Consider the following 12,816-nt stretch of genomic DNA (forward strand, 5'->3'; position numbering starts at 1 on the left):
ATGAGCGCCAACGGGCCAGCCCCAGACCCAGCCCCCACAGCCCCAGAAGCTCCTCCTGCTTCAACCCCTGCCCCGGCTCCGCCCCCTGCCCCTGCACCCGCAGCACCACCAGCTCCTGCCGCTCCACCTGCCCCAGCCACCACCACCACCATCCCTGTTGGTGCATTGGCTCAGAAGAAGCGGCAGCAGTATGCAAAGAGCAAGAAACAGGGCAGTAATGCCAACAGCAGGCCACCGAGAGCTCTGTTCTGCCTCAAACTCAACAACCCCATACGCAGGGCCTGCATCAGCCTGGTGGAGTGGAAGTATCCTTTACTGTGGTCTTGTGGTGGTGCATGTGTGGCTTTTTAATGATTTGAACAAAGATCCCTCCTTTGTTATTAAACCAAACTTATTAAAGGGGAAATTAAGCAGTTGGAGCCTTTTGGGCACCAGTTTAACTCTATAGTCTCAATAAGGTGTAAAAACACACTGCTTTTATACTGTGCTTTGCTGCACCAATCTGTCTTTGTGTTCAGTTAAGTTCAGGTTAGTTTTAGTCTGCTCTAACTGGTAACTGAACGGTCCAAAATAACACAGAGGAGCAGGCACTCATTCTTAGGTTGATGCCAGATAAGTAAAGGTAGAAACATTTAGTCTACTGGTGAGATGTTCCAGACTGTTTGGAAACCATGTCCTTAATGAAAGAGAATAAAAAAAGTGTAAAACAAAAACTAGCTAAAGGTACTAAATGACAGCAAGTTCATTACCCAGAAGAAACTTCTATTTTCATAGGTTAAAAGACAAGTAATGCAAAGAATACAGCACTTTACTTAAATATTGTCATTAGTAACACAATTCCTGCATTTTCATTTTATTTGTATGTCATTTGTCATTTGTTTTTATTTGTTATGTCATTTTGTTTTATCAGTTTCCTTAACAGCTTTTCTCAGGCCATTTGATATCTTTATATTGATTGCTATTTTTGCCAACTGCATGGCCTTAGCTGTCTACGTCCCTTTTCCTGAAGATGATTCCAACTCCACAAACCATGATCTGGTGAGTAAAATGGCATTATTTATTTGTTTGAGGCTTTTCCAGGGGCCATAACTTCTACATAGCTTTTTAAATTACCCATTTTGGTTTTTCAGACTTCTACTATCATGAAAGCAAAAATTAACAAGAGGATTTTAGTCTGTAAATATTTCTCTATTATTATCTAATAGTGTCATGTTACAGAGTGTCCTCACTGCCTAATGCCATCTCAGGTGGTAAAGTTTGATTACATATGTGAAATATAGACATAGTCAGTAGTTTTGCAGGAAAAGCAAGACTTTCAGATCGTTTTCAGTATATAGCTACATTATTCAGAGCCAAAGAATATGCTGTGCCTACAGAGAGAAAGCGTTGGACCTGGTGCTTTATCATGTCACAGTTTTCCTGTACAGAGGTTTTATTCAGCATTCTATTTTTAGAATTTTCTTGTCATTGCACCACTCTGCGCACCTTGTACATTTATGTCCATATGATGAATTATGGGCGATGTAGTGTTGTAAGCATTGTTCCCACTCCTGAGGATGAGTGTACTTTCTTTTTTAAATTACAGCTCCGCTGCCTTATTAATGAACCGTGTGTATATTATGAGGAGGTGCTTACTTTGTTCTCAACCGTTACTTCTTGCACAGCCTTTAAACCACTGGTGCATTTTGCATCATAAGCATTATGCTACAATGTCAATAGCAATTTTATGCAGGGGTTCACAGATGTGAACATCTTTTAAGCATTTACTTAAGTAATGACCAGATAGATTTACTCCAGCTCATTAATAAATATGCAACTTTCCACATTTTATTTTTTTTTCTTGGTGTGCTAAAAGCTAATGTATAGACACTGCTATCTGTTTAAATTATTGATGTAATCTGAACCTGCTGTGTAGTTTCTTACACTATGAGTGTCTGAATTTATGCATGCATCTATTAAGAATGAACTTAATAGCTAACTGTCTGAATAGGTCCTGGACCAAACAAGATCACTGACGTGGCTTGCATGCTTCATAAACAAGGTCATTAGGATGAAAGGACAAGCTGATGAGCAGATATGAAGTGATTTATAGCTTCAAGTAACACATATAGATATGGCAAAGCTGCATAAATGTGCAAGTGCCTCCTTTATCTTTTCAATCCATGCTTTTTTCTCAAAGTTACACACAATCTTTTCCAGTGCCTCAGACAACATTACATTGCTTGCACAGTACTTTGGTTTAATTCTGTTGTGTCAACACTAAATCATACCAGAGGGGGAATAATGCAATCTTTCTTTTTTCAGCGAGGCTGAACGGTAGAGTACTTTAAAGGGCAGGTGTGCCGGGTTTGGCCTCAGTTGTTCTACAAAACTCAGGCTGTAGTCACAGGAGGAGCTTGAGGGAGAAAAATGCTGAGCTAGTTTTCATTAGCAGCCAGCAGGCAAGACTGTAGTGAGGGGTGCGATTTAACACTCTGCTCTGCAGCCTCACAGGTGGACTGTGGACTGATGTGAAACCTGAGTCGGGGCGCTGTGTAGCCTAACGTGTAAAGCAAGGATCAAATTGTATCACACAGCTACTGAACCATGCAGGTTGTTACTCAGTGACACATTAAAATGTGGTGTAGCTTTCAACACAAAGAGTAAACCCAAGCATTAAGCTAATGTCTAGAGTTTGGGGACATATAAACTCTTTCATAAGTGCATTCTGAGTTTATGTGCATTGTCCATTATCATTAAATTATGGGGTAAAATCCTGAATAAATGCATGTATACAGTGTCAAGGCAGAACTGCTTCGGCATTACACTGCTGCAGAATCATGAAGGCTTTAACAGTCTGCATGTCTTGTTAGTGAGGCTTGGTTAAATGCAGCAGCTCATTATAAATAGAAAGCAATTTCCTCCTCAGGCAGAACAGAGGGCAAAAAAATTGGGGTCCTAGTACCACCAGGAGGCACTAGTGAGTAACAGCCAGCATACAAACACACACACATGCACGTGTGCAAAGCGACAACAAACCTTGACATATTTTGAATCTTCTCTGGCTCATATCACACCCGTGTTGCTCTTTCTTTGTTCAGTCATTCCACTGTGAAATTAAAAAGTGCACACACAACCCATCCTGCACATGACCATGTCTCCTCCATACCCACTTTGTCTAAGGGACAGACAAATAGTCTGCAGCACCACTGCCTTTGCTTTAAGGTCATTTCTGACTTATCTATCTGAGACTCAACACCCCAGGCAGCTCCTGCTGAAGGTGGCTGAGCAAAACAATGACCTTTTCATGATGAATATGATTCATACAGCTCATCATTGGTAAGGCAACATGCAGTGAATTGCGTCTGGTATCAGGTTGTGTCCATGTCCATATTGCTGTTATTGCATAACTCTTGAGCCACAGAGCCATTTATTGTAGCAGGGGACAAATAGACAGGGAAAGACTGAGCTGCCCATGATCAAACTAACAAAGCACTCATTTTGAATTTCACAAAAGGTTCCCAGCTTAAATTAATTTAATTGATACAGGTCATTTGAATAAATTCCTTCAAGGTTTTCAACAAAATGTAAATAAAAAGCAACCATCATTCAGCTTATTTTAAATCTGATAACACAGTATATATATTTTCGTTAAAGAGGTTGGAATGTGGCTACAATGATAATAGATATGGGCATGTATTTAGCTGTGAGGAAATGCTAGATTAATTTACTAATTGTAGCCCAGTTTAGCACCTGTTTTGCTGAATTTTCAATGACTTGTCATAAAACAAAAGCTAATTGAATAAATAAATTTTTAAAAATAATTCCTACTATATATTGAATTTACATGCTGCTTTCTTAGAGGCAAAGAATTTGCATTATTGTTAAAGACATAGTACAGAATTTTGCCAATTTCACAGTCATGTGCCCTCATCAATGTCTAATTCAACATCCATCTTGCATCCTACCTGAGCTGTTTACTTTTCTCCAGCCAGCAAAAGAAGAACTTACAGTTACTCTTGTTTTATCCCTTTCTCTCTTTTATTCTTGTTGCATTTCTTTGCTGAATCAGAGAAAATCTGATGTTCAAAGAAGCCAGTTCCTTATTTTAGACTTTGACTTCGACTTGACTTTATGATCCCTTTGGGATGACTCCCTCATAGAAATTAAAATTTCAAGCAACAAAAAGGAAAAGCATGCACATAAAATGAAATAAATGAATAAACAAATAAAAAAGAAAATGTAAGAAATAAACAGTAATAAAAAATTAAATAAGTAATAATAATCTGTCTTCACCAGGCTTGTTGCCTTTGTGTTGCGCTTTTAAAGCTCTGTGTCGTTCAAGTGAAAACAATTTTTAGGTGTTGATTTACTCAAAACATTTTTATTAACCACATATTGTCCACAGCTATAAATCAATATTCTCCTGAGTCTGTTTATTTTGTTCTTATAACAGGTTCGAAGTCAAAACAAGATTGCAGATTACATGTATTACATGAGTCAAGCTGCTAAGGTTTATATGCCAGTGTTTTGGCTACATGTTGTGTTGCAGAAGCGTGTAAATGTGAACACGTGTGAGTTGAATAAAGCATTTGGCTCTGTATGTGCGAGTGTAATGGCTGGCACAAGCAGCAACGTCTGGACTGGGAACTCCCGTGGAGATGATGGTAAAAGAATGTGTTTAGTCACTTAACGTAACTGCTCATTTGCTGCTCACACTAGCACTGTCCCTGCTTGTTATCTTGAATGTGTATTTTTTGCGTGTGTGTGCAAGCATGAGCGTGTGTTTACACATGAGTGTTTGACTGAGAAAGAGAGAGCGAGAGAGAGAGGAGAGAAAAACGAGTCAGAGCTGCTCTTGTTTATGTGATTGTGGATTGTGTAGAATGGCAGAGCAGCATCAGACGCTACTGCTTAAAGTGGAAAAGCAGGAATTAGCTTCACTTTGCTTATGAAAAATGTCAATAAAATAATTTAACATAATTTAAAATGGTGTGAGATCTAAAAAAATCATAATGTTTTGTTATTTAATATCTTGTTCACCTTATTAATAAGTTACCATGTTGGGTATATTCAGTTAAAAAATTACATGTAATTATGTTGTTCCATTTTCTATGTAACATAATTACTTCTTTGGACCGATTCAGGGCATATTGTTATCAAAAGTTGCTACCCTCTATTTTTATGCATCTGAAAAATACATAGATATGTTAAAAATAACCAAATGCCTAAAAACGACCAGCTGTCAGCACAATGGCCAATGAGAAATGCTATAATACTATAGAATGAATGCACGCTTGAAATGATAAAAGACATCCAGCATGTTAATAAACCTGTTTTGTATGCGTAAAAAATCATATCCTTTTTCTGTGATCAACTGTTTTCTTAAAAACCTGCAAACTGTTTTATAGACGTTTTCAGACAGCAGTTCTATGTTGAATAACAATCCTGCAGGTTTTCCGTGTATCCCTGTTCCAACACAGCAGCCTCAAATTAATTAGTCATTGCAGGACTTCATTGGTCACTGGGTCCATTTAATTTGAGCCGCGTGTGCTAGAACAGGGATCCATCAAAAAGCTGCGGGACAGCGGCCATTAAAGGAACGACTTTGGACACCACTGCTCTAAAGTAACCAAAAAGTCCCATTTCAGCAGAATTCCTTCTGATGTTGTGTAACTTTGTATTCAATCTGTGTGCAAGTTGTGCTGATCTACTTTAGTATTTCTGACATAATCCTTAATGGAAAGTGAGGGATATTTTAAGAGATATCTATGATTAATCAATCGCCACATATGATACAGCGATTAATTGTGGCATCATGTATGTAAAGGGATTGTTGCAATAGGATGTGCTTTCTGTCTGGCTCAAGTTTGCTAGGAGTCTTTTAAAGTGTTTTGCATAAGAGGACCTCAAGTTTGGAAAAGAACTGTGGGCCATCTGCAGAGCTCAGGGTTTGGATTTATTACTGCTGCATATATGTCGGTTTCTCTGCTCAGCTGCAGTGCAAATACCAGCACATACAGAACACAAGATGATTTTTATGAGCTGAATCCTCACTTTGTAGTTTAAACCTTTAAAACCGTAGAACCTCAGCAGAGCTAGTAACACTGAACCTGATACTTTTCTTTAAATCATATTTATATTAAAACCTAACAAACACACTTACAAAAGTAAACAACCATAAAATCAACACAAATTAAACACAACCAAACACAAAAAACACTGAATATAAAATATGGAAATGAGAGCATCAGGATAACATAGAACCAAAAAACATAAAACCTCAGACAATAATGAGGACAAGCTACTCAATCCTAAAATGACATTTTAGTAAGATTTCAGTGGTATTTCTGTGAGTAAAGCTGCTTAAAAACTCGGTTGAAGTCAGCTGTTGTGTGTGTAGCTCTATTCTCTAACCCACTCCGATATCCAAAAGCAGTCTTTGTTGCCTCTTAAAATGTATGCCAACAGTCATTATCATCACAAAATGCAAGGACACTGTGTTGTCTATGGGCTTATTTTAATATGTCATACCATAAAAAGGCATCAAAAATTATTTTTGTGAAAACAATATTTTGTGATTTGTATTTGCAATACAAATACAAATCACAATATTTGCAATATATTAGTTATTTAATTTGATGAACATATACATACATATATATATATATATATATATATGTATATGTGTGTGTGTGTATATATATATATATATATATATATATATATATATATATATATATATATATATATATATATATATATATATATATATATACACACACATAATAAAAACAGGTAAAACAATTAAAAATAAATAAATACCCAATAAAATAATTAAAAAGAACAATAAAACAAATTACATATATATATGTAATATATATATATATATATATATATATATATATATATATATATATATATATATATATATATATATATATATATATATATAATAAAAACAGGTAAAACAATTAAAAATAAATAAATACCCAATAAAATAATTAAAAGGAACAATAAAACAAATTAAAGACACAGAGGACCACACAACTCACACAGTGTTAAAAGCCAAAGAATAAAAGTGGGCCTTTAGACGAGACTTAAAGCACTCCACTGTGGGGGCAGCTCGGAGATGGAGGGGCAGAGCATTCCAGAGTCTCGGAACGACTGCAGAGAATGCCCTGTCTTAAGTCTCGACTTAGGCACCACAAGCTGGGACTGACCCTGAGACCTCAAGGTGCGAGCTGGGGTGTAAATTTGGAGGGATTTTGTAATGTATTGAGGGGCCAGTCCATGTAAAGCTTTTAAAACAAACAATAAGATCTTAAAATCAATTCTAAAACGTACAGGCAGCCAGTCGAGAGAAGCTAAAATCGGTGCGATGTGTTCATGTTATCTGGTACCAGTTAAAAGTCGTGCAGCAGAATTCTGGACTAACTCCAAGCGTGAAAGAGCCTGTTGGCCGATACTTGCATCAAGACCGTTGCAGTAGTCCAGTCGAGAAGAAATAAAACTTGTTCCAGAACATGAAAAAAAAAAAAAAGGTTTCACTTTTGATAAAAGATGAAGGTGATAAAAACTTGATTATAAAATGGCATTGACCTGTTTATCAAGCTTAAAATCACCGTCCATTGTGAAGCCAAGGCTGGTGACCTTTGAAAGCGCAAAATTTTGAACCGGTCCCAAGTCAACGAGGGAGTTTTCCAACAGCAGGATCTCAATCTTTTCCTCATTTAATTAAAAAAAGTTTTGAGCCAACCAGGCCTTGACGTCACAAAGACAATATTGAGTAAGGGTGTCAGGAGGCAGCAATTGCTTTTGAAGATTGACGTGTACATCTGGCAGTCATCAGCATAAGAGTGATATGACATGCCATGCTTTTTGAAGGTTTCCCTGAGGACTTAGGGGTCTCCAGTCCACATTCTGCTCAGATGTTCCTGTACAATATGCCAGCTACTTGGTTATGGTGCTCTATGTATTCTTTGCCTGCCAGTATCTTGCATCCTGCTGTGAGGTGCTGGATTGTTGTTGATTAGTTAGCTGAGGAGGTTCATGCCTATACAGAACAGCAGTGGGGACAGGGCATCTCCTTGATAAATGCCACATTTGATGGAGACTTGAGCAGTTGGCCTCCAGGGTGGTCTGCCACAGCCAGAGTTAGCAACGAAGGTCCTTATGTCGCCGTTGATCTTGTACAGCTTCAGACATTCCAGGATCCACATGTGTGGCATTGAGTCGTAGGCTTTTCGGTAGTCAATCCAGGCGGTGCACAGCTTTGTCTGTCTAGTTTTGCAGTCTTGGGTGACTTTTCTGTCAACCAGCAGCTGGTGTTTGGCTACTCTGGTTCCTCTGCCAATGCCTTTCTGTGTCTCTGCCATGTATTGATCCATGTGCCCACTTACCTTAGCCACTATGATGCCTGACAGGAGCATCCATGTTGTGGAGAGGCAGGTTATTGGGCGGTAGTTGGATGAAACTGATCCCTTGTGGGGGACTTTCAGTTGAGTACTGTTCGTCCCTTGGTCAGCCATTCAGGGTGAGTCCCATCCCTCAGGAGTTGGTTCATTTGTGCTGCCAGGCGTTCATGGAGTGAAGTCATCCTCTTTAGCCAGAAGGTATGGGTCATATCAGGGCCAAAAAATTGGATTCATATTGGGACAAACTTCCATTCCTTAAGCCGACCTGCCCTTGTGCTTTACTTAGCAGAGTGACAGCCACATCTTCATAGAACCTCTGTTAACCCCCACAGTTCTTCACATGAATATAAACCTAAAAGTGCACAACTTTGTGTATACTCAGATGTAGTAGTTACACAGTGTGTGGCATGACATCTAAACATATAATTCACTCATAACACAATAGGCCTTGTTAAAAGCTGCACAAGACACATGCACACCACACACTTGAACAGCCATCTTAATATAGACTGCACATTCAAGCACGCTTATTGTCTGTTGAAACCTGCTGGAGGAGGCAGTGAAGGAGCACTAAATGCTGGCTGTTTTCACTCGGCTGGCTTGGCTGGATGGCCCTGACTGATCCATTCAGACAGGGAAGGGGAAACAGAGATGCTGGCAGGGGAGTGAGAATATCTTTCTTTTTTAGTGAGAAAAAAAAAATAAATTAATTAAAAAAAAAATATATATATATATATATAAATATATATATATATATATATATATATATATATATATATATATATATATATATATATATATATATATATATATATATATATATATATATATATATACACACACTACTCACAAAAAGTTAGGGATATTTGGCTTTCAGGTGAAATTTATGGAAAATGCAATATGTTCATGCTACAGTGATATAATATCATAAAAGTAAGACATTTAAGTAGAAGGATGCACTACTGATTTCCTCATCTCAAAAAATTCATTCAACACAAAAGGTAACAACAATGGTAGTTACACCACAACAAAAAATTTGAACGTCTCAATATCTTGTCATGTGCCCTTGAGCATCAATTACAGCTTGACAACGACGTCTCATGCTGTTCACAAGGCAACTTATTGCTTGCTGAGGCATGGCATCCCACTCTTCTTGAAGGGCAGCCCTCAGGTCATTGAGGTTCTGGGGTGTTGCATGGTTGGGCTGTTCATGTAGGGGCACAATCACTGGATTAATGATGTTATTCAGGTAGTATGGGCTTGTCACTGTACCATTCACAAAGTGTAGGGCAGTTCTGTACCAATTGGACACCCCTGCCCACACTGTAACACCGCCACCACCAAAAGCTCGCCTGGTGACAACAGTGGCTGATGCATAGCGCTCTCCCTGACGTCTCCAACATCGTTGCCGGCCATCATTTCTGCTCAGTGTGAATCGACTTTCATCAGAGAACAGCACAGAGGCCCACTGGTTCCTCGTCCAGCGTAAATGCTCCCTGGCCCATGCAAGACGATGATGCCTGTGCCTGGTGGTGTGGTCAGGTACCCGTGCAGGTCGTCGAGCACGCAGACCACGCTGATGGAAACGGTTTCGAATGGTCTGACGTGACACTTGGGTGCCTCTCACCTCTCTTAAACGTGCCTGGAGTTGAGTGGCATTCATCATCAGGTTTCTCAGGGCAGTGTTCACAATGTAGCAGTCATCAGCACGGGATGTGGCCAAAGGACGTCCACTTCTAGGCCTTTCTGTGACTCTTCCAGTCTCTCCATATCTCTGTTGCAACCTGCTGATGACACTCTATGACACTCCAAGCTCAGTGGCCACTTCTGTCTGAGAACGTCCTGTTTGAAGCATCGCAATGGCAAGGGACTGTTGTTCCATTGTTTGGTGTCGTCTTGGTCTCATGATGTCAAAATGTGAACAGCATGATGAGGACAACTGTTTAAACACCAGCTCTAATTGAACCAGGACATTTATTGGTCAATTCAAGGATCACACACCTGCCGTGATTTTTGCCGTTAAGCTCCTTGTTAGAGAACAGCAACTTGTGCAAAATTTATTGAAACATTTAACAGTTGGACATGTGCATTTAAAAGCATATATATATATATATATATATGTATATAGATAGATAGATAGATAGATAGATAGATAGATAGATAGATAGATAGATAGATAGATAGATAGATAGATAGATAGATAGATAGATAGATAGATAGATAGATAAATAGATATGATCCCCCCCCCCCCCCTTTTTTTTTCTTTAACATACTGGACAAATCCTCAAGTCAAACTCTCCCATGGACAATATCAGTATTGTATAGCTTACACAAAGTGTGTGTTCCTCACTCTGGACTACATATGATTTTCACCAACATTTGTATGGCTTTCAGCTTGCTGTATTTGCTCTGCGTGTAAGCATTCTGGTCATACAGAGATATCTAACATGCATGTCACTATGACTCTTGTGACTCTGGGCTTGCCGCCACATGCTCAGATGACACGCACATACAGTGTAGTAACAATCAGGTGGTTGTGAAATAAGTAAAACATGAAATTTGTTTTATGCATTCATGCAAAATGTGTTTGTTACAGGATTCACAAATTATACATATGGTTTGTGTCGGGGGATTAATATTTTCATCCTAACAAGAGAATTAAGCTTAAAACATAAAATGTTTTATTATTTCTCATTTAAATTTCACAATCAAGTGAGTTGATTATAGTGATGATTTGTGGTCACAAGCCTCGCTGTTGGCTCTGGACTGTCAGTGTTGCAGATTTAGACTGACTGGTGTGCAGTTGTACAGAACGTTCATTATTATTTTACTACATTTATGTATTGAATTTATATTTTCAGATAAAATACAAATGTCTACTGGGAGTAATACTGGGAGTTTTTTTTCCTCTTAAGTATCGTTCTTATAATCAGGTTTATTTTTTGATAAGTGACACAATGTTTAAAAGTTGAATGGACTCATGTGAACTTTAAAGGTCCCGTATAATGCAAAACAAACTTTATGAAGGTTTTTTAACAGCTGTGTGTGTCCCTATAGCCTGTGTATGAGGTCTAACAATGATAAAATTCGGTCTCCTCTCTCACTTGTTTGCTCTGCTTCTTCAAGATTCTTTGCTTAAACAGCAGAAGCTGAGGTAAAAAGAAAAAAATGGGACCTTTATGCTGATGATGATGGATCTTTAAAGACCCACTCCAGAACTTTTGCCATTTTCCTCGTCACGCGCACCCCCATCGACAGCTAATTCGGCATCCATCCTGCCTGATCTGTTGGCTCTTTCCAGCCAGCAAAAGACAATCTTACAGTGACTCTTGTTTTGTCCCTTACTCCCTTTAAATCTTCTTGTGTTTCCTTGCTGAATCAGTGATGGTGCACTTTGAAAACAACCAGTGTGTTTGTAGTACAATGAAAGCGAAACTCTGCTGCAACATCAAGCAATTTTCGGTATTAAAAATTTGTATGGTGCCGTTTTTTACCTCGGAGCTCTGCTGGTCAGCATCGGCTTTAGAAATGCACATAAAAGATTTCACTGTGTCGTTAAACAAGTCTAGAAAGTTAAGTAGCTAAAGTCTGGAACAGTCGGACTGAAGATGTGAGACAAATGTGTAGCGTGGAAATGTTCAGAACTGGCTGAAAATGTTTTTATTTGGTCCTGCAGGCACCTAAATTTATCTATTCTATCTCTGTACTATTTTATTTGATTCTTTTAAATATTTATCTATTTCTGTTGTTTTAATCTTTTATTGTTTTATTTATGTTGTCTGTAAGGCACATTGAGTTGCTTTTTTGTGATTGTGGACAATAAATACAACAGCCTTGCTTTGCTTATATTATTAGAAAGATTGCTTTGAAGAATCGGAGGAAGTTTTGTTTTTTAGAATGTAAATTGTTAGAAAAATGGAAAATATAGTTTTATTTGACTTTCTGTTTCAATCTTAATAAAGTTAATGCTCAGCCGGTTCTGTCATTGTTAAACAAATAAACAGAATGAATGCCATCTTTTTCATTCAACCTCATTTTATTTAAAAAAAAAAAAAAAAAAAAAAAAAAAAAAAGTCAGATTCCTACTTTAAACTTAGCTTTCTGTGGCTGAATCCGCATCTTTCTTTGTCTTGCTCTTCTCATGCAAGATGTATACAAAGGTTGTCAGTTTCTGTTTTCTAGTTTTCTCCTCCAGAAGGATCTTTTTGAGTTTTACTTTGATATCAGTCTTTAACTCATGGTGCTATAACTGAAAGACTTTTTTAAAAATTATCTTTCTATTTCCATTTCTTACGATAATGCCCTCTGCAGGAAAGATAAACTGCTGCAGATGAGCACTGTGGACATGCCACTCTGAACTGTTAATGTGTTCACTTTACTGCTGTCCGCGTGGCTCAGTCATATGGCGAGTTACGGAGGA

General features: G+C 38.1%; 1 protein-coding gene across 1 annotated transcript in view; it reads left to right on the forward strand.

The window, feature by feature from the left end:
- cacna1da (calcium channel, voltage-dependent, L type, alpha 1D subunit, a) overlaps positions 1-12,816 on the forward strand; it is a gene marked incomplete at both ends in the record, with an annotated part of 56,841 nt that continues 44,025 nt past the window's right edge. The window contains 2 exons of the mRNA XM_079242531.1: positions 1-305; positions 933-1,038. Of these exons, the coding sequence (XP_079098657.1) occupies positions 1-305; positions 933-1,038 (411 nt within the window). The remainder of the gene's footprint in view (positions 306-932; positions 1,039-12,816) is intronic.

This window comes from Telmatherina bonti (genome assembly GCF_933228915.1).
Source record: "Telmatherina bonti genome assembly, chromosome: 6".
NCBI lineage: Eukaryota > Metazoa > Chordata > Actinopteri > Atheriniformes > Telmatherinidae > Telmatherina > Telmatherina bonti.